Source organism: Calonectris borealis, chromosome 17 (assembly GCF_964195595.1).
Source record: "Calonectris borealis chromosome 17, bCalBor7.hap1.2, whole genome shotgun sequence".
NCBI classification, from domain to species: Eukaryota; Metazoa; Chordata; class Aves; order Procellariiformes; family Procellariidae; genus Calonectris; species Calonectris borealis.
Genome location: NC_134328.1, coordinates 15535638 through 15561925, shown reverse-complemented (window position 1 = coordinate 15561925; position 26288 = coordinate 15535638). Strand labels below are relative to the sequence as shown.

Below are 26288 nucleotides of genomic sequence, written 5' to 3'. Positions count from 1 at the left end.
ACAGGATGCAGTAATCATATTTTTATGTAACTTTTGTGGTAGGATGACTCCCATACAAGTCTGGTATGTTCAAATGTTCCTTTAGCAAAAATTTTTAATCCTGTAGGATTTTTCCATAATGACAAGAAGAAAAAATATTTGGATTCCGTGTCTAAACAACCTAATTTTCTTAAGGTAGACCTCTTTCTCTTTGGTATTTATGTGATGATCTAGTTTCTAAATGTGGATGTATTTGCTGTTAAGTTTTCAAAGGTTGCCTATAGCTGTATAAATACCCAGCTACCAGTCCGCATGTAGCTGCAGAAACTGCATATCCAGACTAAGTACACAGGAATATGCAGGATGCTCCATTTTTTGCCTCTTAGCATCTTTGAAAAAATCTGTGCTGATAATTTTTGCTCGATTCCACTTTTGCAAAAATGAAATATTTTGTTGCTCCAGGTTTAAATCATAGTTCAGATGATTGTTTCTGAAGCAGGGGCAGTTTACAAGGACTGTAACCGAGCACAGCCTGAAGTAGCGATCGCAAAGGAGGAGGTACTTTTTTATCAGTATCGGTACAGTTTGTTGTGGGTACATATGTGGGTACATATACGCAAGGTGTAACGTGACAATTACCTCCATGTCATATAGATAAAAGTCAGACTCGGAGCTATTCCATATTCTACCTGATAAAACGTGAAGCAGCTACTCAGACTGCAGGAGGCAGAGACGGAAAAGGCCAGCAGGTTAATCTCCAGCTCCTCTCGGTACACGGCTGTGCTCTGTCTGATCTAAGGCTTTGCTTGACAGTTACCAAGCCCCAGAGAATGAGGCTAAATGGTGGGGTTTGTCACATCAGAGGGAGGTTATCACGCTGTCTGCAGTGTTTGTGTGCATAACAGCCCTGCAAGGAAGCCATCAGCGTTTTGCCAAAAGCAGAAACAGTCAAAATGTTGCTAGACTTACCTTGTCAACCAACAGAAAATGCAGTTTTGCTCCAGTGGATTTGCATCTTTGGGCATGAGGTGCTGTTTTTCTCTGTGCTGGGGACCCAGAATAACAAGTGACAAAAATAAACCACAAGCAGACAAATGGGCAAAAATTATCTGTTATTTCTGAGCATTTCAATACATTATTTCTTTTTCTTACAAGTCTGTCAGCCTGCACCTCTGACTGTGTCTTTGCCTTGCTGTGGGACATGCAATGTGAGTCTGAACACTGCAGTTGTCCAGTGCTGAAAAACAGACGGATGACTCATCTGAACACAGGCTGGTTTGGTGGCTTTAGTGTTTGACTGATTTGTCCATATAGAAATGATGGGACATTAAAAAAGACACGGTGTTCAGGTTGCTGCTTCTCTCGGAGTGCGTGGAGCTTTCACCCAGAGATTTCCAGGGCAAAGCAATGTCTTCAGCTGCCTCCGCACCAGCCGTCAGGGGATGAAATCTGTGTGTGGAAAGGAGATGAGGGCACTAAGCAAATGAATACATCAGTCTCAAGTACTGAGAAGGAAGGGCATGGAATTAATTCTTTTCCCTTGTAAATCTTTTGTTCAGTGCCAGTGATTTTCTTTATTGCCCAGGATTTTGTACAGTTGAGCCTCCATGAAATGTATGTGTAGGAACTGAGATATTGTTCCTCTCTATCCACCATGGAAACATTGCTGGGGACATTATGAACTGAAGATACCCCCATGATCACTCCACCTGCTCGACTACTGCTGCAGATATGTGTTAATCTATGAAGGATGGCCAGAGGAGCAGTCGATTGAATTGGCTTTTATCCATATGAATTGCACATGAATCATCCTGATTGCTTTGCAAAGGAGGCTCTTGTAGGACTGACAGTGCCTGAAGGATGAACAAAGGTCTCTGTCCAGCTTAAGAGAAGTAACGAGAGATATCAGCTATAAAATTTTAACTTCTGTACTGAGATAGACAGGACTTACCTCTTCTACCTGCCCCATAACATCCAGAGATATCACAACCCCCGGGATATCCAGACTGCCCAGGCTGCCCTCTGACACCGGGAAAACCTTGAGGACCAGCATTCCCAGGGTAACCCTTCGGACCCGGTTTCCCCAGCACAACTTCTCCCGGTGGGCCTGAAGAAGGAGAAGCACTGTAAGGTGTAGCACATCTACTTCAGCTGCTTCAGTGTAATACCTTTTCTATATTTTCTCCATCCTACGTGGTAGTTAATTTTCTGAGTATTGTTTCCTCATTTTGGTGGAAAAATAGGACCTGCCAGTTGGAAAACCTCTTCTGAATCCCAGTAACTAGAGGGCTTATTCTTGACCTTAAGGGTGCCCAGCTTGGCTAAAAATGGAGCCTGAGGATCCGAAGTCCACCTAGGTGTCAATGCAGAAAATCACCTTAACCCCAGGATCCATCCCAGCATCATTGTTTTTTGTGTCTTTACATCTCATCTATAAAAATTTAAATACAGAAGAATATGTTTGACCATACTCTCTTGATAGTGCCTGGTTTGTTACGTCAGTGGCAAACCTCCCACTGATTCCAAGTAACAGGGGTCAGGATGGAGGAGTATGCCAAATCCTAACAGATTACTCAAAAACCCTTGTGTTTCACGAGCTGAATTTCCAGTTTCTGTCCCCTGAGCATCTGGTCTTGCATGCAAAACTAAAACTCCCTGGATGTGTCTCAGGTCCTTAAAATACATCATTACCTGGAAATGGGCTGCCTGGAGCAATCTCTTACATCTTAGCAGAGAGGAACCATCCAGGATGCTGCCAACAGTGCTGCGGTAGGAAGGTCAGACTGCCCCACCACAGTGGTCCTAAGGCTGAATGATGCTTCAAATCTGGCAGCTGGTGAGCTCTGGATGGCCGCACTGGTCAATGCAAAGAGGTTGTATTCACTCTACCTGTTCTGCCTCTGGGTCCTTGGATCCCTTCCTCACTGGCTCCAGGCATCCCTTTTTCTCCCTTGGGCCCTGGGGCACCTAATCATAAGCAAGAGATAAGTGTCACTTCACTGGATTTTGAATTTCACCCTGAATTAATGCTCCCACCAGGCTCTTTTTAGTGTTGAAGTGAAGCAGAGTCACAGCCCTTGGCAACAAATATCCATTTCCTCTAATTCTGGCTGGGCACCTACTCCCTGTTCCAGAGTGGCCAGTTGCCCATGACCCAACAGGGCTCCAACCAGCATTGTTTTGCAGCCTGATATGGATGAAAACAGATTTTTCACAGAGAAATTCATAGCGCTGGTGTTAGTGCACTGGCCTGAGTGTGAGGTCCACTCCCATGCTCTTCACATGGATCAGACAAATCACAAAGCTGAACCATCTCTTCGACCAGGTGCTGGTAAGTCAGGCTTACTGTTTTTGCATGAAATTGCTTGCAAAACCAGTACATCTCAGTGAAACAGGTGCGTTTTGACAAAATACCATTTTTCATCTTTTTAAGATGAAAATATTTTGATCAGCCGTGTCCTTAAGCTTGTTTTTCAGTGAGATCTGTCTTCTTCCATCTCCTTGCTCAACAGGCTGGAAACATTTGCAGGTTGTTACTTCCCTTTTCTCTTAAGTGACATTTTTATAAGCTCTGCAGATACCAGCTAAGGCTGAACAGTGCCAGAGCAAGGAGTTAAACAGAAGGTCTCTAGTTGCTTAGAGGTGTTAAGACACTGCTGAAACCAACATTTTTCATTTTATTTTGACAGACTTGAGCCACTGACAAACATTGTCTGCAAATCCAAGCAAAACATATTCCCACTATTCACTCATTCATGTGCAATAACTGATGCCACTTTCTGAGATTACATTAATCTATTTCTTTAGTCATGTTCATCCAAATGGCTGTTTCTTTTGCCTTTCTGTAGGAAAAGCCTCCTGCCCTCTAAAATCCTTCAAAATCTACAAACTGGCCTTCCTCTCAAAGCAGAGCTTGCAAAAAGAATGGGTTGCATCTGTCTTCTCGCTATTCTTTGAGCTATCTAACTTGGATTACTCTTCCTAGAAGAGAGAAGTCCAGAAGGAAAATAATAATCAGATGAGATAATATCATGGGTTGTCTTTACAGTACTGCTTGAGGCACTAAAATGTTTAGTTAAAGTATCAGCTATATAGTAAAAAATACTTACGAACACTTCTGTCCATACCTCTTTCTCCAGGATACCCATCTTTGCCTGGCTGTCCAGGGATGCCATTTTCTCCTCTTTCTCCATTGCTCCCAGGGGGACCTGGAGGACCTGGTGGTCCTGGTTCTCCTGGTTTTAACCTTTCTTCCCAAACAGGAACTGGCTTCCTTGCATGTTCATGAATGAATGAGTCAAATTTCAACACATGAGCTAAGAAGGGAAGACAGAAAATCAATGTTTCCTTGACTGGGAAATTCAGAAAAGAGACAAAACCAGAGAATGTTGTCTAAAAAGGTACTTAAAACTATGAGCTAGCGCTAAAAGGCTGTCAGTCCAAACTGAGAAAGCCAGAAGCTGAAGAGGAAAATGGGCAGCTGAGTCACGACTTTGCTGCCTGACCTTGGACAAATGTCTGCTTCTCTTCCTGCATCACAGCTGTCCTGGTTTCTCTTGGGATAGAGTTAATTTTCTTCCTAGTAGCTGGTATAGCACTGTGTTTCGGATTTAAGATGGGAATAATGTTGATAATACACTGATGTTTTAGTTGTTGCTGAGCAGTGCTTACACCACATCAAGGACTTTCCAGCTTCTCATACTGCCCTGCCAGCGAGGAGGCTGGAGGCGCACAAGAAGCTGGGGGGGGAACACAGCCAGGAGAGCTGAGATATTCCATACCGTATGACGTCATGCTGAAAAAAAAAAATTGGGGGAGTTGGCCGGGGGGGCACGGCTGCTACTTGGGAACTGGCCAGGCATCAGTCAGCACAGCGAGTGATGAGCAATTGCACTGTGCATCACTTATTTTATATATTCTTTTATCATTATTATTATTTTCCCTTTCTTTTCTGTCCTATTAAATTGTCTTTATCTCAACCCATGAATTTTACCTTTTTCCAGTTCTCTCCCCCATCCCACTGGGGGGCACTGAGTGAACGGCTGTGTGGGGTTTAGCTGCCTGCTGCGTTAAACCATGACAACAGCACAGGAGCTTCACCAAAAATGCCTCGTCTCAAGAAGAATCAGCACAAATCACCAAAAGAATAATTTCTTTCAAATTAGTTTCAAGCTTTTCCATTTGAGAAATAAAGGAGCCTTTGCAAAGTGCCAAAGGGTTTTCCAAAGAAATATTTCACAGGTCTCTGTGCTAATGCCACCCAACAAAACCAATGTAGCGCTGAGAGCCTGTGACGGGACATTCGCTATGCGTGGTGCTCAGCGCGGCACAGGGTGGAGGAGCTCCCCGGGTCACTGCAGCTTCGTGCCGTCTCCCCTCTGGTTTTGTTCACCACTGCTGGAGAGGCGTGGACACACTCGGGAGCCAGGCTGGTTATACTCACTCTGAATCATCCGCTCACAAGCCTGGCTAACAAGCTGGTAAATTGTGGCCAAGGACTGTGGTTCCCCCTAAAGTGAAACATTTTTTTATTAAAAAAAAAAAAAGTAGTATTAATATCTTTTAAAAAGGATCGATATCATAATGCATGATAGCTTTCTGCCCATTCTTTTTGTCAGTTTGAGTTTCAGAGATATTAATTACTGTGAAATGCATCTTCATTTATTTATCACAAAGCTCTGAAGCCATAAGATTGAAATTGGGAAACATCAATAATTGCTTTTCTTCTGCATAGCAAAAAGCCCAGACCGAATCTCAACAATTACCGACGTTACCAAAAAAGGGAGAGTAAATTTCACTCTCAAATTTTATCAAAAAAGATGCTAAGTCTATAACTCAGTGTTCTGTGATATGTAAAACATTTACTATGATCAGATATTACAACATCCTATCTTCGTCTAAATCTTTTATGAATATTGATTCTTACCATCACTGCATTCTGAATAAATCATATCTGAGGGGTTCTTTAGAAAGTCTGAGTAAAGTAGGGAAAAGTGATAAAAATGCAAAAAGCTGCTTAACAATAAATACTGACTCTATCTCTGAAAATTCATAACTAACACACTGCACACCTCCAAAAACATGTATAAAATATACATCTCTGGCTGGATCACTGTGCAGATTACCCAGACTTAAACAAAAGCTGGGCACAACACCCAAGGGAGGGAAAAAGGAAAGTTCCACTGCAAAAAAAAGTATAGAAAATGAAGAGCTGGTGGGAATGGAAGGAGAATAGTGTTAAAAATTTTAATACTGAAGCATTAACTTGAGACAAAAGCAGTCTGTCAAAAGCAGCTCGCTCCTGTCTGAAGCCTAATTCACATAAGACAATCTGGGCAATGAGACTCAGACTCCTAGAAAGACACAGGGTTTCTTTTTAACCAAAAGGCAGGATGAGAAAAACTTCCTCTTAAATAAAATAACCTTCGAAGGCAGCGTAGATCTCCTGACATCAAATGCTCTGTGCTGGGGCATGCCAGAGGATTATTACAAATGAGTCCCCTTTATGCAATACATTAAAAAAGGGCAATTCAGTCAAGTCAAGTGGTTTTGGTTTTTCCTTCTCAGCAAAGAATGGATTTTCAGTTGGCATTTCTTCTTCATTACTACAATTGATACTAAGGAGCTCCTGACTGCTGCAGGATTATTTATATCCCACCAGCTCAGCCAGTGCAGGTGAATGGAAAGGCAACAAGCTATAGGCACATGAAGTTTTTCAACACTAGGAAGGTCTATACGTGTAAGCATAGCTTGCAAAGCACATTACCGCATCTACCCTTCTGAGTGACAGTGCTGCTGCCTAGCACCACAAAAACTCACTTTCTCTCCTCTTTCTCCTTTTGGACCTGGCAGCCCCTAGAAAGAAAAGACAGAATAAAAGTCTAGGGAAAGGAGGAGCAGAAGAAAACAAAAAAATCAATGGGGGTGTGGGTTACATTAGTGGGACATGGAGCACAAAGTTTGTTTCCCACACTCCCATCGTTTCCTTGACCTCATGACAGTCACTAGAAGAGCTTCAAGTTCACAGAAAAATTTTGGTTTCTTTTTTAAGAAAAAGAATAATAAAGCAGCAGCTGGAGCAGTGGCATAAAGCACCATCATCAGGATTGCAGAAATTCCTCAGATACAATCTTAGAACAGATTTCCCAACATAGCAGGTGGGTTTTGACATCTGAGAAGAAGAAATAACTATGACTGCGGTTGCCCCTACAAGCCCAATACTGGCTACTCCAGCTCAGGACCGACTCTTGCTTTATTCTAGAATCTTACATCAGAAATTTGTTTGGATGTTGGATTTTGTGTAGCTTGTGAATCTACAGAGAGCAAAGGGAGGTGGGATTTGTTGCATGCTTTATCAAAGTTAAGTAGCCTGGGCTTTACATATCCTGGCATCTCCTTAAGAAGGATGACTGTGAATTAAAAGTATTCTTTAAACAGAGAGAGCTGCTGTGGGAACAGCTTGTTTCCACTCAATTATTTCATCTTGCCCTTCTTTGACACCCAAAAGCAGAAACTTACTGTTGGCCCAACGTCACCTGGAGGTCCCTTCTCTCCACTGCTGCCTCGGGAGCCTGTCACTCCTTGGAAGCCCTGCAGACATTAATTACAAGACACAAATAAAAGTCCAGTTACTTCCTACCTTTCTTCTTTTTCTGTTCAAGGCTGACATCTCCCTACAGCTCCAGGGGCACCAGCAGTTTGAGTTTAGAGGACTCTAGCAAGGGCATTGTAGCCTTAAGGTTTATGTCAGTACTTCGTCCAGCCGTGAGTCCAACGTTAAGAGTATATCGTGTATATACTCATATATATGTTCACATCATTTCCTATTACTGTCTCAATTACGCTCAAACAGCAAAGCTGAGTTTTGCCAACAAACTGCAATGTGTTTTTTACCCTGCAGGCATTAGATCCTTCATTATATATTCAGAATTAGACGTAGCCTACAGCACAACCCTTTTCTTCAGCCTCCTAATGCCATGCTGTTGTTTTCTTTTTCCTTTAAGACCTGTGCTTGCCTTTAGTACTTTACAACAGTAACAGCAGCTTAGAGAGTGAGAAGTGCCTTCTTTGGTCATCTCCTCTTTGTGAAGTTTCTGTGCCCTTTGGAGCCATAAAGGGAAGAAAAAAAAAAATCCAAAAACAACCAGTAGAAACAATTTCTTTTATAATTTTCCAGCTATTACGTTTAAGCTCAATAGAGATTAGCAACTCTTCTGATCAGTAAAAATGAAAGAAGTCTTCAAGGCAGCACCAGAACAGCTTTCAGAGCCTGCTCTGAAGGCTACAGTGCTTTCCTCGTATTTAGAAAGCTGAGGTTCGACCCTGCTGGCTCCACATCTTCCCAGATGAGCAAGTCAAAGTTATAAGCTGAATTCAACCTTAGCTCCCATAAATACCTGACTTCACCACAACTACTGTGGGGTCTAATGCAAAGATAGCAGTGAACAATCTCCATCTTACACTATTCAGGACTGCCAAATTCCTTATAATTCAACAGTGAGAATCAGTAACTCTCAGGTCCACCACCCATCATCTAAAACTAAATTTGGTTCAGTTTCCCGTGTAAAGTGAAGTGTACCTGTTTCCCAGAACTTGGAAGGGCTGTGGTGCCTTCAAATTAGCAGATGGATGTAAATCAACAGATCTTAAGGTTCTGCTATCCTGGGCACAACAGAGTGCAAATACCTACCTACGTATGGCCCTGGCAGCAGATATTGGAAATGGTGTGGGGGGAAACCTTTCCCACCTGCCTGCATCCTCCAGCTCCTGCTGATTTCAGTATAACAAGGCCATATACCTCAAACTCAATGAACAGTTGAAAAACAGTAGCACCAGGAAAGCAAAAAGAGCAGAACAAATATCTCCTTGCTGGGTCAAAGCTTCCCCAGAACTTGCCAGAAGAGGCCAAGGTCTTTCTTCTTACGCCGACAGTGGCAGGGGAAAGTGGACACCTGCACAATGTGCCAGGTATTCCCCGTGATACCCCGAGAAAGGGATTTGCCCTGACACCTCGGTGTGACAGCTCGTCGGCAGAAACCACAAGCCCCTGCTGAGGAAGAGATTTTGATATGCATCACTCACAGTGAGAACTCACCCTTGGTCCAGGAGGTCCTGGAGGCCCAGCTGTGCCTTCTAGTCCCCTCACCCCCTGCAAAGCCAAATCCAGTCATTTATTAACAAGAGGATTCAAAAAGACTTAGTAAGCAGTGAGCTGTTTTTTCCATGTGCTGCTTTTAACAGGAGCTTGCTAGGAATGGGTAAAAAAATGCATCTGCCAAGCAGGCAAGAAGGGCGGCACCTGGCCAAACCTGAGATGATCCCATTTTTTTTCCCCCAATCCCTCTGGCTTTGTGAAAAGACCATTTACTTATGCACTGAGTGCATTAGGAGAGCTGGATGTTTCGGGTCTCTGCTGGTACGCTCACAGCAGAATTTTAGGCACCCATGCATGAAAACTCAGAGGTGAGGTATTTTATTTTACCTTTGCACCTTGAAGACCATCCCTGCCTGGAGCTCCCTGCACACCAGGAATGCCCTGTAAATCAGAATTGCTGGGTAAAGTTGGCATCTGATAATCATTGCCCTAATTCATCTTGTAACAGGGGACATAAGAAAAAGATGGAAGAAGAAACAGAGTTATTCGTTAAACAGAGCAATCACTGTTATCCCAGCTTTAATTCCATTCTATCTAGCTTCCAGATAGGTCTATCTTTCTTGCACTAACTGACTCAGTTTCCCTTGGGAAAGTGATGACACTCCAAAATGAAAGACAGTTTCCAAGCAGACAACAGTAACAACTCTATGGTTTTTCAATCTTGCTTAAAGCAGTTACTGGGAAAAATGGGCAAATCTTTGAGACAATTAGAAGAAATGGTGTCTACCATTACCTGCATGCCAGGACTCCCAGTGTCTCCTTTCTCTCCTTTAATTCCTGGTGGTCCCTTGGATTAAAACAGAAGCATGCAGTGAGGCACGCTGCAGCGTCCTTTAAGGCACACAGCATCCTGCTGCTCCACATCCACGTCCCAGGTTGCTCCTGCTCTCTGCGGTGCTACAGGGAGCCCCGGCATGTGCATGGGGATTCTGCCATGCCAGACACGCACACAGCAGCCTCCACCTCTACTCCTGGCGAAGCAATGATGATCATTGCAAAGAAAAATGCCTGAACACTCCACTGGGCTGTTTTCATTAAAGACACATTAGGGAGAGTCTGGACAAAAGCAGTCTTTTGCCAGAACTACTAAGTGCAGGGCCTCGTCAGCATGACAAAAATGATCATCATCTCTCTCTAGTGCAGCTGTCCAGCTGTTAGTAAGGATGATGCAAATACATGGATCATGTTTTGGGGGCTTTATTGAGACACCCGTTTCTGAGACATGTTCTAACTGCAAAGTGTAAGTGACAAAAAAAGACAGTGGAAGAGATCACATACCACAGGACCCTGGACCGTGATTCCTTGGGAACCTGGAGAGCCTTGCTGACCACTAGGACCCTCTGGCCCTACTTGTCCAGGTGGGCCTGGTTCACCCTACAGCCAAAGACATGAAATCAAACATAAGGAAAGGAAATAATTAGTGCCTGCTCTCCACATGGGCTGGGCTGCACGACCTGGGTCAGCATGAACCGTCTACAGGATTCAAGATGAAGTCAGGACAGTGAGGGGTTCTCTAGTAACCTCAGCTGCCTTTGCCTTTTAGGTCCAAGGGTTTGGTGAATCTTTCATGGGAGAAGACAGCAAAGCTGCAGATGGTGCTTTCCAAAGGACGATTCACCTTCCCAAGCAGTGGGTTGTTCCTGTTATTCAAGGTGGCCAGAGAGCAAAGGGAAATGCTCCTTAACCTGGGTTAAGGATTAAGGCTGAGATCTGCATCCATTCTCATTCCTTCCCCAAAATCTTTCCCCTGTAACCATGCTGCTTTCGCAGATGTTATCCCAAAGAAGGGGACCGGTGGGCTGGGCTGGCTCTGCCCTGTGTCGATCAGTGGAGCAGTGAACACCTGCACCAGGGCTTGCTCCAGCCCCCAGGGTTTGGGGATTCAGACCCAGCTGTTCCTCACGTTCACCTCAGGGCTGCTGCTGAAGGCTTTGTGTGGTTCTTGCTCTGCTTCACTCCTCACGCTGCTCTGCCCCAGAGCAGTACCCATCTGTCTGGTTTGGAGGCTTGGCAGCCAGAACAAGCACAGCACAAAGACTGACCATTTTCCAGCAAGGCTGCTTTCAGAGAACATTGCTGACCACGTACATTGCATTAATTCAGCGCAATCAGGCTCATCATCTCAATTTCCAAAGCCCAACTGAGCACTTAATTAATAATAAGTGATCCCATCCTCCTCAATGCATCCGTCCTTAAGGCTCTGTTTGGGCTCCGCTTGGTGCAGTGAGACAGTCCCCAGTCTAAGGAGTCCAGCTCAGACCAGGACTGAACACATCCAGCTGCACTAACTGAGGAGTCTGCACTCCTGCATCATGCCTCCGCCACAGCCTGAAGCAAACAAAGCCAGTGGTAGTGCTGAGCATCAGGACTCACCTTGGGTCCTGGCTCCCCCTGCTCCCCTTGCGGTCCTCTCCTCCCAGGGCTGCCCTGCCAGTAGGACACAAAGCTGCTGTTACAAATATCATAATCCTTATTGCAGTGTAACCAGGAGCCTGGGGGACAGAAGTTGGTGCACTTTGCTGTGCACAGTCAAAGATGTTTCCTGCTTCAGAGAACTTGCAGCAAATGGAGACAAGAAGAAAATGAATCAAGTCATCCAGCAAATGTGGAAAAGGGGAGAAGAGAGGACAGGCGGTGGGTACGCTGCACTCACCCCCAGCAGGGAGAGATGAACTTTCAACCTGTCCAACCTCCTCCCTCAAACTTCCCCAGCAAATCCATGCTGAGACAACGCATGGAGAAGGGGTCACATATGAACATGGGAACACACTTGAGAAGAAAAAGAAGAGGTGCTCATGCCTACAACCCTTTGGGACTATGTTGGTTTTTATAATATCATCCTGAGAGAACAGACACATGCTGAGATCAGGGACAGCAACCAGCTCTGGGGAGACCTGGCTCAGCTCTGCATCTGCATAACTGCTGGACGGAGAGCAGAAACCAATCTTCTGGCACGAACCAATATCGCGTGAACTTTTGACATCTTAATCTGAAAGTTTTTATTCTTGACTCTAGAAAAACAATGGATTTGGATTAAGAAGTACAGGCAGGAGCTTTGGGAAAGGTGTTTTCAGAAGCTCCCAGAAGCTCATTTCAGAAGTCAGCTGGACCTGGTCAAAAACACTCATTAAGGACAGTGATAAATACAAGGTGGAACGTAGGCTTGCTAACTGGAGTTTTAAAAATAGCAATGAGTGCTTTTGTAACTGCAGCAAATTACCAAGGGTTTAGTGGTGTGAGGATAAGGTTATGTGTCAAAACTGTATTTTCTCTAATGCTTGAAAGAGTCTTGCTCTTTAAAGAGTTGTACTGTGGAGATGTTTAAACCACAGGGTAATGCAAGCTGGTAATTATGCACTTAGGATATTGAAGCAAACTGTGATAGTGGAGTGTGCTGTGTAATTAAACTTCCACCAGAATGAGCATGTAATTACCCTGCAACGAGGCGCTGTTCCTTGCAAAGTGTGGAACTGAATTCACAGTTAAACCAGAGTAACGCAAGGGGTGATCTGAAACCTTTTCACTTGAGCAAGGAGGCCAATGGTTTTTTAATGGTTATTTTCCAGGAGAAAAGCACCTGGAGTGGTTGAAATGGGGTGCTCTGGACAGATTATCAGTTTTCAGCTGCCTTGTGCAAATAACATGTTTTTCCCCAAACTTCCAAAATGCAAACTTTTTGATAGCTGCTTCCTAGTGTTTAACTGGAATATTTCCTCCTGCAATTTAAGCCCATGGTGACTCTTCTGTGTCCATAATGGATAGGGCAAAATATTGCATTTGTTCTTTATTCCTGAGCATCTTACATACTTAATGACTGTTATCACTTCCCCCCCATTTCTTTCAGGGTTTTCTTGCAGATCACATTCACTGTAAAGAGAGAGCAAGCTTTGGGGACAGACAGAATTGCAGTCTTCCCTTTCTCCTTACACTGCCCACCCACACAGACACTTATAAGGCTCCCACTTAACACAGAAACCAGATAGGAAGGTTTTGTTTGGGGTTTTTTTTTTCATTTACAAAGAATTTCAGAGCCTCTGATCCATGAAATCTCTGCAGACGCTGAGGGTGACCTGTCCTCCTCTCCTAAGAGGATTAACGTGGCACCAGGAACGGCTCAGCCTGTTCCCAGCTGCAGCTGTTGTTCTGCCAACTCCCCGTCTCCCCATTTCATCAGCATCTGAAACCTCGAGGACACCTCTCAGCCTTGCCCTGGCACGAGGAGGACATCAAAGATCCCTGAGATAGGACAAGAGGAAATGGCCTCAAGTTGCACCAGGGGTGGTTTAGATTGGATATTAGGAAAAATTTCTTCATCAAAAGGGTTGTCAAGCACTGGAACAGGCTGCCCAGGGAAGTGGTGGAGTCACCGTCCCTGGAGGTATTTAAAAGACGTGTAGATGAGGCGCTTAGGGACATGGTGTAGTGGTGGGCTTGGTAACATTAGGTTAAAGCTTGGACTCGATGATCTTAAGGGTCTTTTCCAACCTAAATGATTCTATGATTCCAAAACCTCGTGGAGCCCCAGGAGCGTTATCCTCATGCCCGAACAGCACAAAGCTACAGCAGTGCATGCAATATACTGCTTTCAAGGAACGCGTGGAGGGGTGAACTTACAGGGGGCCCTGGAGGTCCTGGCAAGCCCGGGCGGCCAGAAGTACAAGAGCAGGCAGGAGCTAAGGTAGGGCAGGTCTCCTCGTCCCTCTGAAACGAAAGCAAGCCAAAGGGGCATGAGCAGCTGCGTAGCAAGAGAGGGATGGGTCACAGGAAACATTTTCAGTGTTTCAAAATTCAGTTGGAGAAAAGCAGAAATTTTCTCTACTCCACTGAGAGATTTTTGAGAACAACTGAGTGGTTTATTTTTCTGTCAAATAACAAGTTTAGACAAAAAAAAAAAAAGAACCAGCCCTGCCTGAAATTTGCATAACACATACTGGGAGATAGTTTTCTCCTTGCTAAGTATTTATACACCCCACAAAACAACTTTCTGTGTTGAGAAGAAAACCTGAAAGGAAGAGCTGGGGGACGTTGTTACTCAGGGCTGAGGTGGCAGCAAAGCCGTAGGACTGTCAGGGCTGCTGTCACAGATGAGTTCATGACAGGAGGGATATACACCGCACCGGGATTTGGAGTTTTCTTTCCTTTTGAAGCAAACACAGTTTTGTTCACTTCACCAAGAAACACACAGATGTTATTCCCAAGAGAAGAGGAAAAAAAAAAAACAATTTCCCTCTTGAGTCTATCAAAATCATGTGTGGTGTCACTTCAATGCCATGGACTTGTTCCATCATTCCCAGCTTCATGTCAATTAGCAGAGTGTCTTGTCTTACCAGGGCAGGGAGATCACAGCATCTGTCTTCCTCTGCCCCTACGCTGCTGCACACGATCTGCAAAGACTGCAGCTGGAACTGTGGGAAAAAGAGAGTTTGACAAGCAAGTAGTATTGACACACACGGCCCATCACCAAATCTCATGACATTCAAGTGCTAAAAATAATCTTCAGTGATGATTTGACAGGACTCCTCCCCATATGGTCCCAACTATAATTGTGCCCAAAAAAGCCACAACCTGAAAAATACACCTGGCCATTGGGTGTTCTACAAGCCCTCTGTGCCTTGCTAAGCAAGTCAACAAGCAGCTTCCCACCAGCAAAAGCCAAGCGTCCAATTTACTCACAATCCTGCAACAGCGGGCAGGTTCTCAAATAATTGGGCATCAAAATGTGAAAGAAAACTTTGTTTTGCTCCCCCTTAGGGGCATGGAAATAAGAATAAATGTGGCAGCAGCATTTCCCAGGACAGATGTGATCCCCTCCCAAGAACCCCCAACCTGTCTCTCACCACATCCCTCACAACTGCCACATCTTCCCGTTCTGATTAACAAAGGGGCACACAGTGCACAAAGCCAAACTAAAGTAATGAGGCAGAGATTTTTTTTCTTTTCTTGGTACCATTTCTCATCTTTTTTTTTTCTTCCACTCTATGCATTTAACAACGAGCAAGCTGCACAGCCCAGGGAGTGTGACATGCAGCATACAGATATAGATGAGCCCATAGATCAAGCGGCATGTAAAGATATCTTAAATTAAATAAGGTTCCACGATAACCAGTAATGAGACACTCTGTCTTCTCAAGGCCAGCAGAGCTGTGGAAGACGTGAAGCTTTGCTGGACTTGAAAGGCAATGGGAGTAGGGACAGCACAAAGCTGTTCATTACTCAGCTGGATCTGTCTAGCTAAGCTGCTAGCAGGGAGAATTTGGGAAGGACAAGGAAAGCACAGATTCCTGCGTTGTTGGCCACAGGCTTGTGATCAAATTGCCACAGAATTTATTTAGGAAATAAGTAAATACTGCTTGAATACCACTGTCCCCTGGTTTGTTATACAGCTGACCCCATATCTTACAGGCAATTCCAATGTCCACTTTTTCCTTGGTGTGTCCCATACCTCTGCTTCTCTCTTTGCAGTTGGGAAAGCATATGGGACAAACTGTTTTTACTGCGCTGCTTTGAGGCAAGGGAAGTTGTAAATCAACTGATGCACTGTTTTCCCCTGGACTCCTAGATCTACAAGCAGAGCCAAGGAGTAAAAGCTTCACGTAAGTCATGAATGATTTTCTACAGTCCCTCTAGCACATTGTGAATGATGAACTTGCGCCTTATTCTGCACGTATTTAACACTCCTGTTTTGTGGAGTAAGTACGGCAACAGACTGCCAGGCGATGGCATACACGGGTGGTTTTGCCCCTAGGGCCATGCACTGGGCTGTCACAGGGCATGACACCGAGTCCACGCTTTCCCTTATTCTTTCCTCTTGTAGGGAGCAGGCTCTCTGCAGTGCTGTGTGATGCAGTAAGGACATACCCCTGGGCTGGCACCAAGTGTTTGGATTGTTTTTTTTTCAAGTAGCAGCTGACAAAGAGCCTCTATACTAAAGATTATTTTCCTATCATTTGTGTGCAGATAGGCAAGCCCAAACACGCTGGAGGCTGAGGCGCATCCAGCCCTGTTGCCTTCAGCCACCGGCATTTCCTGATATCACTCGGTGGGGGCTGATGTGCACAACCTTCCCTTGCAGAAGCAATTCCCAAACCCTCCTGTCTGCTTCAGTGTCTTAGTGCAGGATCTGTGCTTCCCTGGTCCGCAGCTGAAAGCACCTCCGGGACACGCTCACGCTGCTGCCTCTGATTGCAGACCTCAAACAGAGGTAGGAGGCGAGGGGGAGAAACACCGCGCTAGGAAAGCTCATTAAAATCACAGAGATCAGCGGGATCAGGACACGGTCGTGCGTCACAGCAGCATTTGGAGGCATTCAGAGCAAGAATGATGCGAGACGGCACTCCTCTCCATCTGCCCACCCCAGCCAGCTCCAAATTTAAGCCTCCCCAGTCTCCAACAGCACGCGCCACTGGGGACTCACCGACGCAGAGCCGCTCCTGGGTCCTCTGGTCCTTGTCACTTTTCCCAGCATGATGAAGCCAGCGGTGGAGATGCTGCCGACGGTGTTGATGGGTTTCTCTGCTATTTTCTTACAGTCGAGATAGAGTTTGATCTTGAAGTGGCTCACGGCCACGTGCACCTGGGCGGCAGGTGGAAAGAGGCGGGTTGGAGCTCCGCGACGAGATGGGGGAGTCTTTTAAAGACAGTAATGCCTTCCGCCCAATTCCCAGACTGCTGCTCGTACTAGCGGTGTGTTTTTAATGATCAAATGGATCAAGGGGGCTCAGGAATAAGTTTCAGTATATGCTGTGTGTGCTGTGCAACACTGCATTTTTGCCTGATGTTCCCCTCACCTCTCCTTGGGAGAAACATTTCTGGAGTTGTAGTATTAAATAATTCAGTTTTCAGAACTAACTGACTAATGGAACTGCCTACAGATACTGATAGAAAGTGCTCGTTGCTCATTTGGGTGGAATACCTTTGCTCTGAGGACATAGATGGCCAACCCCCCCCCCCCGTTATGAGTGATAAGATGGCTTTCTCACAAGCCTAGATTTATTTGTTTTTCCTTCCTTCCAGCGCTAAATGGTCACCAAAATCCCAAATTAAAAAAAAAGTTTGATTTTTCAATGTTTCCTGATTATTAAGACCTAATAACCCCTCAGCTTTGGAGTTTCTGGGGGGAAAGGAAAGAAATCAGTATGTGGAAATCATATTTTGAACACGGGATGAACCTTAATTCTTTACAATCATAAACTTCAGCCTATCAAATAGGTTGCCTGTTCCCTAGCAATCTGGATGCAAAGCATTTGTATAATCACTCCTCACTTTGAACAATACACATTGATGGCATAGAACTCTCAGACTGGAGTGAGATCGTGAGCCACATTTCTCCCTCTCTTGATAAGGACCTTATGAAAGCTCCCATAGAATATCTTCTTCACTTCCTGCTGGTCAAAGGAGACTTCCTGTAAATCAGCCTTGTAGTCATGATTGAAATAGGTCAAGGATTTCTTACTGGCTACAGGGAAAATAGGACAAATAACAGCTTAGAATTAAAAGAGAAACGGGTTTCACCCACATACTGAACAATAGTAAACAAATAGGCTTAAACATGGTGAAGGTCTTCATACGTTATAATCAAATACTTCTAAACAATGCAAAAGAAAAATAATACATAAAAATAAAGAATACCTTACAAGTAGAATAAAAATTAAAATACGTCTTTTAATTGCACTAGGCAGTATTTAAAATGCAATGTGGGCAGCAACAACAAAGCTTCCCAAAAACTGCTGCTGTATAAGAAAAACATTAAAACATTAAAACTTTCCAAGTGAATTCCAAAATGAGTTCTGCTGCTTGCAGAAATGTATGCAAATACCTGAATTTAATGTATTCAACAAGAAACCTTACGGTCAAGGTTAACACCAAGGAGAGGCTGGAAGTCCTCGTCTGTTATTTGCCACACAGCGAAGGGCTCCTTGGGGGTCTCGGGCAGGAGGCGCAGGAGGATGCTGATGGTGTGCTCGGGTGGGATTGCAAAGAGGTGGACATCGCTGGAACAAGACAAACCGAGCAAGCATCAGTGGCTTCAAGCAGCAAGAGCCAGCAGGCTACATCCTACAGACAGGGCTCACCCATCATGTTTCTTGGGCAGGGTGGTCTGGAAAAGCTTCACCCCCAGGAGCTGAACATGATATTCTAGGAGAGGGCCTGGTCCCTATGTTTTGTGCATCCTCTCAGGCTGTTGAAGCCTGTGCTGAGTAATGAGCCCTTCAGGGCCTTCCCTTCGTGCTGTGGGGAAGACCCAGGTGGAGCAGTTGGTGTCAGTCCATCAATGCCAGAGCTGCCTCGGGGAATGCTTGGAGGGATGGAACGCCTCTCCTATGAGGAAAGGCTGAGAGGGTTGGAGTTGTTGAGCCTGGAGAAGAGAAGGCTCCGGGGAGGCCTTATTGCAGCCTTTCAGTACTTGAAGGGGGCTTATAAGAAAGATGGGGACAAGCTTTTTAGCAGGGCCTGTTGCGACAGGACAAGGGAGAATGGTTTTTAACCAGAAGAGGGTAGGTTTAGCCTAGATACAAGGAAGAAATTTTTACAGTGAGGGTGGTGAAACCCTGGCACAGGTTGCCCAGAGAGGTGGTAGATACCCCATCCCTGGGAACATCCAAGGTCAGGTTGGACGGGGCTCTGAGCAACCTGATCGAGTTGAAGATGGCCCTGCCCACAGCACGGGGGTTGGACTGGATGACCTTTAAAGGTCCCTTCCAACCCAAACCATTCTATGATTCTATGATTCTATGAATGCCAAGACACAGTGAGTGCAGCCTTAATGCTTTTCAAAATAGAGTCCAGCGGTAGCTTACAAAACATCCCTGCCAGGCTTCAAAACACTCCCCCAAGTCTCCTCTTCAAGAAGGAGGAATGGTTGTCGTGTAGCATGGGGTAAATCTTTAAGCCTTGGCAGAAAACGGTGTGTCATTCAGGGATAAGCATAGAGCCCACAGAAATGTCCCTCCGGGTCCCCACATCCCAGCTGCAAAGTTTGGGCTCAGAACTGGAACCCACGCAGCGATGCCCATCAGCAGCTGCTGGCACAACCCAGCTCCCTCTGCAGCCGCTGCCAAACCCATCAGAGCACACTGGGCAGGAGCAGCAGCGAGAGGCTACAAGGCAACGAGGAAGGTCAAATTGGTTATGCCTGAAATACATCTGTAATCTGAAACAAGATACATTTGCATGGGCATATACACAACTCATCAAGCATCTTTTCAGGACTGATTCATAAGTAATGTCAGGTTCTTATTTCTCTCTCTGTTTCTGAAGGAGCAACGTCCTTGAAAGACATGTGTACCAGCTGAACAAAAGGATTTGCCCATAACTTTCGGAGTATTTAAACCAGAGAGTTCTCTGAATCTCCTCCACTTTGTTTACTCTAAGAAGCTTTGCTTCTTTAACTAAGATTAAACTGAGCCAGTGGCTCAGTAATTAGGCTTTAAACAAAGTAGCACTAAATGTCAGGAGTCAGATAATTCCTGATTTATAGTTGTAAAAAATGAGTGAGGTCATGGGAGCTGCCTGGCCCACTTGGGACCCTGCGGAGAAGCCTCATATGCAATGAAATAAGGTCAAGTCACAACCCAGCGTCTGTAGTTGTTCCCTCTCATCAATAAGGACCAAGCTGCAGAGAGCAGCTATGAGACAAATATTTTCTAAAGCAAAGACCTGTCTCCAAACCAGAGATGCTGGGAGAAGGGATTGAAGATGAAAACGTGACCTCAAACTGCCATCACCGAGGTGTACGTGGTTGTGGAGAGAATGCCTAAAGAATCGTGCAGTGTCCATACGTGACATGATCCTTTTGTCCATCACAGCAACTAACACTGCTGGAAAAAGTGATTTTGTAAAAAGGAAAAAGCTCACCGTGAAAACCTTTGGTTGCACAAAAAAATATAATGAATACCCCTATTGTGTCCCCTTAACTTCTGCGTGACATATTCCATACTCATCTTGAAGAAAGTCAGAGATTAATTTCTTAATATATTAAGGAAAAATACTCTGGTGTTCTTTTCAGTCTACCTAAGGTTTGATTTAGCTCATCATCTTTATCATTTCATTTTTGAAGTTGCCAGTGGGGCCGCATCATTCGTCCACAGATCAGTGACCTTCCTTTGCTGTGAGCATAGCTAATGTGTATGCATGAGACCGGTGATGAGGATGACACGGTCACAGCTCCGCTCCCACCTGGTCCTCTGGGTGAGCTGAATGTCTCTGAACAGGGTGAAGGTACGGGAACCGCTGAATACGAATGGTTCCATAGCTACGCCTTTAATGGAGGCATATTCCTTCTCTACTAAGCCAAAAGCTTCCATCATATCAAACCCTGGAACAGACAAAGAAAAACACAAAAATAAGTGGTTAGAAAAGAGTGCAAAAGAAGTGTGAATGAAGATGGGGTAGAATTAACCTCTAGCTAGCACGGAGAAGGCAACGGGAGAAAACTCCGTAGCAAACGGACATCAGCAAGGCTGTGCAAACTCACTAGAAACCTGGAGTGTACTCCACAGGTGGGAGCCAGGGAAAATGGTTTGTGTCTGTACCCTCTGTACACATTTGCTGTAACCTCCTCCTCTTGGAGAAGATTAGACTAAAGATGGAGACTTTCACAATTGTGTTTTCAAATCTCCAGAATGAAAAACAAATGAGAAGGAAGTTACTGCAATGATTTCTCCTTTTCAACTAGATGCAAAAATATTATCTTCAAAAGACATGGAATCAGTCCAGTAATTGCTAGCAGGGAGAGAGAATTATTTCTGCTCTGAAATGCCTCATATGTAAGAGTCAGAAAAATTAAGAAATAATTTCAAAATATGAGCATTTCCATTTATCTCTATTTTCATGAGACACCCAGGGGTGACCTGCCTCATGCAGTCTACAGAGGTTCCCCCCTGACATCTCTGACATCACCTCCCTGGCTCATGCAGCTTCATTTCCCTCTCCCAGCTCATCATTAAAGCTCTGAGTCATCTTCCAATTTCAGTTTTCTGTTCAGTAAGACAAGATCTTACAATTGGGATTCTTTTTTTTTAGTTTATCTGAGTTTGCAGCAGGCTGGGATGAAGGAGATAGCTCGTTCTTTAGCAAATGGAAAGGCTACAACTTCATTACAACACGGTCCTTTCAGTCTGGATTCCCTTACTCCTTCACCATTTACAATCTTCTGCCGTTTCTTGGCTTGAGTTGTTATTTTGCCTGGGGAGTTGGTCCAGGGTGCCTTTTTTTTTTTCCTTCCTCCCCCCCCGCCATTTTCCAACAGTACTGGGGAGTTTGCCAAAAGAAATGACCTACTTGAGAGCCATTTATCTCCTATACGGAGCTTCTGGCACTGGAACTTCCTTTAAAACATGCAGGAAATATTGTAGTGTAAAGACTGAAAATAAAGCTTGAGTCACAATTATAAACATATTGCAATATGCTCATATTATTATCGTATCGTGAATCTGCCATGTAATGGTTTCAGCAGGCCGCTAAGGAAATGGGTTATTCCTGCCACCTTTGTCAAGAAGGAGAAGAAAAGGCCAACATTTGCTGTGGCTTTGATTTGATTGCTTTGGCTTCTGCATCCAGAGACAGGGCAACAACGCCAGAGCCTCCAGGCGGGGATGCGCATCCCCGTGAGCTGCGAGGGTCAGGGGCGGGAGCGGAGCAAAGGTGAAGTGACCCAGCCACGGGGTAACGGCGGAGCTGAGAACTGAAGCCAGGCTCTCAGTCTCATCCATATCACAAAGCTCTCTGGGAAGGAGGTGATATCACTTTATAAGCAGGACTAATTGCTTTCTAAGTAACAAATACATACAGCAACGCCAACAGCATGGACAGGAGAAATGGGAACTTGCTACCCTAGCAAAGTCCGTACAGCCTGACTGCAGAGAGCTCGTTGGGTATCTATACCTCCTCTTGAGGATGCAGTGGTGATCTTGGGACAGACTGAGAGTTTTTCTTAAGGATCCTGTATGAGTTAGGAACTGAAATCCTCTTGAAATTCAACAGCCGTTTGAAGCCTAGCTTCCTTAAGGCCAGTGAAAATCCCGGCATTAACCACTAACAGCCGAGAGCACGAGCTGGTGGAAGAGCAGAGGCATACCAATCCAGTTAGTGCAGAATATTCTTCTACCTGATCAGGAATATTTTCCTATTTTGGTTCTCAGAATTCTCCCCTTTCCCTCAGGACAGGGAAACCACTTCCCCCCTGCTCAGATCTTGCGTATTTCTCAAAAGTGAAGACCGGGTAGTGTTTTCACACTCACAGCCCGGCACCACCGGGGCTTGATATGCTACTGTACCTCGTACGGAGCCTTCGGTAGAGCTGATGGTGGGGCAGGCTGTGAGAAGAAAATAAAAGGGGAAAACTATTAGGGAAAAAAAGACAGTAGGGGATTATGAAAGCAAAATGAACACAGTTCCTCTAGGCAGAGCAATGGAAAAACATAGCAAAACTTAGAACATTCTACAGCTTAATTCAGAGTCTGGCCTTTAACCTTGTTTATTCAGATATGGAGAGAGAGAGAGAGAGAATTTATGTTTATGCAAACATAAAGGTTGTTCCTTGGTTTGCCCATCACAAAAATAAAAATACTGTCTTTCATCATCTTCACGATCACTTTCTTTTGACTAACTCACCTGGCGCCTTACAATAAGAAATACAAGGGAGCATCGTGTTCTGCAGGTTTCTCTTTGAAAACAGACATCAAAACACTAATTTTTTTTTTGAAACAGTGCTTTTACTGCAACATGCACCTTAATGGTGTTGTAAGTAAAGATAGATATCTGCAGTTCCAACTTTTGTACCTGAAACTCAAAATACACACAGCAAAAATATATATCTCAACCTGAGAGATATATATTTGAGCTTTTGAATTCTTTAGGGAAACACAAAGAGTTTTGGCACAGTTTTGCAGTTTGCCTTTCAGAAATTCCCTTGATGAATCCTCTAAGATGCCACAGGACAGAAAGTAAAACCAGAGGAGAAAAAACTAGGACGTGAAACTGGAACACGAGGCACCCTGGTTATGAGCACCCTCCGTTTAAAAGGCTCAGATAAGGGGGTGTTTTAGAAACCAGCGCACGAATGCTACTTTCTATTATCTGCTGCCATGTAAATCCCAGGCCATGGATGCTAGGAGGAGCTGGGATAAAGGGAATGCTTGACGCTAAATGAGAAATGTCCCTGAAAATCAAGGATACTTGACAAGATGGGTTATTTTATAAATTTCTAGGTCATCAGTATAATAGAATCTAGCAGATCATTATATGAAGGCTTCGTTATAGCCTCGCTATTGCTATTCTTGCATCAAAGCCATTTCATACCCCATCAGAAAAGCAGAGCTTCCAATTTTCCGTACCTAACTTTTGTAAAATGTGTAAAAAATGTAAAGGGGGTGACTTACCCTCCCCAAGGCACCTGGGTTTCCTAAGTCTATAAGACTCAATGCCATTCTTCATGATCAAGACATGCATTAAAGAAAGGGTACCCAAACTTATGACTTTGATGGTCATGGGACTGCTGAAGTCAGGAGTTAAACCACAAAGACTTATAAGTTGCCATGACTTCCATTATTCAACCTGATGCATAGTTTTATACATACATACCATAATTCCTGTAGGATTGGGTATTAAACTATTGAAGGGATCTATGGAAATCAGTTAAGAAATCAGTTACTGAAATTTGAGCCTCAAAACTATCTCTTTGTGCGTGACCCGCCCCTGGTTGTGGAGCAATGTCCTGCATCCAGGATGGTCTGACTTATGTCTACAAGTTATATGTTGCTCTCCCCCTTCCAGAAACCAACCAGCTTTCCAAAGGCGAAGCATTGCTCAGAATTGAAGCACGATGAAAAAAAAAAATATCCCCCCAAAGTCATATAAGCAGGCTATAAACTTGCCCATTTACCAGGTATCTGACTTTCTTGCTTGGGAATCGGGGAGCTCTTTCTGACCCTTGCCCAGACCCCAGGGTCCCTCTTGCTGACATCCCTGGCAATCCTCACCTCCTTCCCAGGCTGAAGGCATTGGATTGCTCACAGCTCTTTGATCTGGCAATGCTCAGCTTAGACAAAGCATATCAGAGTCAGGGTAAGGATCCCTGACACTGGCAGTATGCACTTCTGCTTTGAAGATTTTTCCTAGACTTTCCATCCTAGGATTCCTGCTGTCTTGCTGGTCTCTTTGTTTTTGGTTTTTCTCCCCAAGTCCCAGCCAAATGCAGTTATGTGCCGTACAATAAACATTCATTCCTGCAACGTCAGACCATTTCTCTCAATAATTTGGTTACATATCAATATTTGAGTCTTTTATTGGGCATCGAACAGTTTTCCCAGCATTATTACATATCATCTCCGCTTCTTAAAAAAAGTTACTTTATAAAACATACAGAATTTAGTATTTCTCTTATTGCCTTTTCAGCTATCATAGCCAGACAGCTATATTAAATTGTACAAGATGACTCATCAACCTTATAGGAGGATTGTTTTCTACTTGAAAGTTCACAGGACTTTTCCACTGTGGTCTGAACATCTGTAGATTTCCAAAGCCATTTGAAAACTTAGTCTAATATGTTCTTTGTTGGGTACAAACTAAAATTTTCTCATCTAATCTGCTTCGTTCTTCTTTCGTGGCTTCCCTCAATACATTTTAAAATTGAAGTTTTGTTTAAAATCATTTCAAATAGACAGGAAAAGGCATTACTGCCACAATATCTGTATTCTAATATTTGCTTCTTAACAACTTTTTATAACCCCGTTAATTCAACATTTCTCACTAATCCATTTCACAGTTTGCTTTATATCAGCGTATGAGAACATATGTTCATTAAATTTAATAAGGGACTTTACAGAGAACTTTAATTTAAAATATGTCATCATTCCCTTTGCTCCATTTTGGTCAAGTTGTGCAGAAATCCTCTAAAAATACTATCAATCTCTTTACTAAGTGATCTGATTTTAAGAAGTTATGTGGTTTCTGGCTGTCCTTGGACAGTCCCCGGAGGCATCTGTCAAGAAATCACATATCCACTCCTGCCTGCCCTGCAGAGCCCACACTGTGTGAAAGGAAGAAAAAAGAAGAAAAAACAAAGCAAGACTTTATAGGAGGTGATTTACCCTCTGTTTTAGATGGGATGAATCCTCGTATTGAAGGGAATTTAGACAACACAGGAGCTGAAAGAGAAAGCAATGCACGCGTGAGCTCTGTTACTCAGGATGGTGATGCCTGGCTCAAGAGCCGGGCGGTCACCAGCCCTTGCCGGTCATCCTGGCATTGCAAATCATGCACTAGAGGAGTGCAGAAGTTGAGGCAGAGTTTTCCCTTTTCAAGGCTGGTAGTCTGGCTTTTGAACAAAACCCTGGCCTTGGCCACAGCCCAAGGCAAGCGAGGACTTCGCTGCCCCGATAGAGATTGCCTCAAGACCGATGGGTGGAAGGTTAGGAAGAACATGCACGTGCTGACTACTACACTTACCCGTCCGGCCTGTTGTGGACATGCTCTCGCTCTCTCCCGTGTAGTGAATGGCAGAAACAATCACCTTGTAGGCTCGATCAGGCAGCAGCGACTGCAGGGTCACGCTGCTGCTTTTGCCAGAAGCCATGATCTACAGTGGGGTGGAATAAGAGCCCAACATTTGGGCAGGCTTCCCGTTATAGCTCTTACTCACACCCCAGAGTTACATAGAGGGGTTCTAGTGGCAAGTCCTGGGGCAGCGGGGCTCAGGGCAGCATCCCTGCTTACTTCAGGCAATGGTGAAAGCAAGCCGAGGAAGCCCGGTTATGCGTTGCCATCAGACCGGCCACGTCCAAGGGAAGAGTATTTCCCTATGTAAAGACCCCAATATTCCCCATGCAAATGGGTCAGAACTGCCTTATAACATGGTAACCAGCCTGGGTTTGAGTAGAAAATCTGGGTTTTAAAATGTTAGTGTTTAACCTCCCTAAGTCAGAGGGGCAGTAGGTTTATCCTCAACCCCTCCGCCTCCGAAAATTCCCCACCCCAGTTCAGGGAGGGGAGAAAGCTGCGTTATTAGCAGCTTTGATGGCCACAGATATCTTAATCACAAAGAAGCCTGGAGGTCCTCTTCACCAAGCAACACACCAGCAAGTCAGAGGAAGAGATCTGGTTTTGTACTCCTGCGAACCAGTTATCCTTACGGTAAACCCTACTGGAGTGAGCAGAG

General features: G+C 44.5%; 1 protein-coding gene across 1 annotated transcript in view; it reads right to left on the bottom strand.

Annotated features, from left to right (window-relative positions):
• Positions 1 to 1178: 1178 nt before the first annotated feature.
• COL20A1 (collagen type XX alpha 1 chain) overlaps positions 1179 to 26288 on the bottom strand; it is a 46775-nt gene continuing 21665 nt past the window's right edge. Inside the window, exons 19-39 of the mRNA XM_075166102.1 lie at positions 25580 to 25709; positions 25222 to 25278; positions 22408 to 22446; positions 20309 to 20447; positions 17981 to 18123; positions 17479 to 17588; positions 16548 to 16706; positions 14461 to 14538; positions 13748 to 13834; positions 11507 to 11560; positions 10412 to 10507; positions 9867 to 9920; positions 9461 to 9514; positions 9074 to 9127; positions 7498 to 7569; positions 6799 to 6834; positions 5423 to 5489; positions 4107 to 4295; positions 2869 to 2946; positions 1931 to 2086; positions 1179 to 1428 (exon numbers count right to left, since the gene is read on the bottom strand). Coding sequence (XP_075022203.1) covers positions 1415 to 1428; positions 1931 to 2086; positions 2869 to 2946; positions 4107 to 4295; positions 5423 to 5489; positions 6799 to 6834; positions 7498 to 7569; positions 9074 to 9127; positions 9461 to 9514; positions 9867 to 9920; positions 10412 to 10507; positions 11507 to 11560; positions 13748 to 13834; positions 14461 to 14538; positions 16548 to 16706; positions 17479 to 17588; positions 17981 to 18123; positions 20309 to 20447; positions 22408 to 22446; positions 25222 to 25278; positions 25580 to 25709 — 1866 coding nt within the window. The 3' untranslated portion in view covers positions 1179 to 1414. The remainder of the gene's footprint in view (positions 1429 to 1930; positions 2087 to 2868; positions 2947 to 4106; positions 4296 to 5422; positions 5490 to 6798; positions 6835 to 7497; positions 7570 to 9073; positions 9128 to 9460; positions 9515 to 9866; positions 9921 to 10411; positions 10508 to 11506; positions 11561 to 13747; positions 13835 to 14460; positions 14539 to 16547; positions 16707 to 17478; positions 17589 to 17980; positions 18124 to 20308; positions 20448 to 22407; positions 22447 to 25221; positions 25279 to 25579; positions 25710 to 26288) is intronic.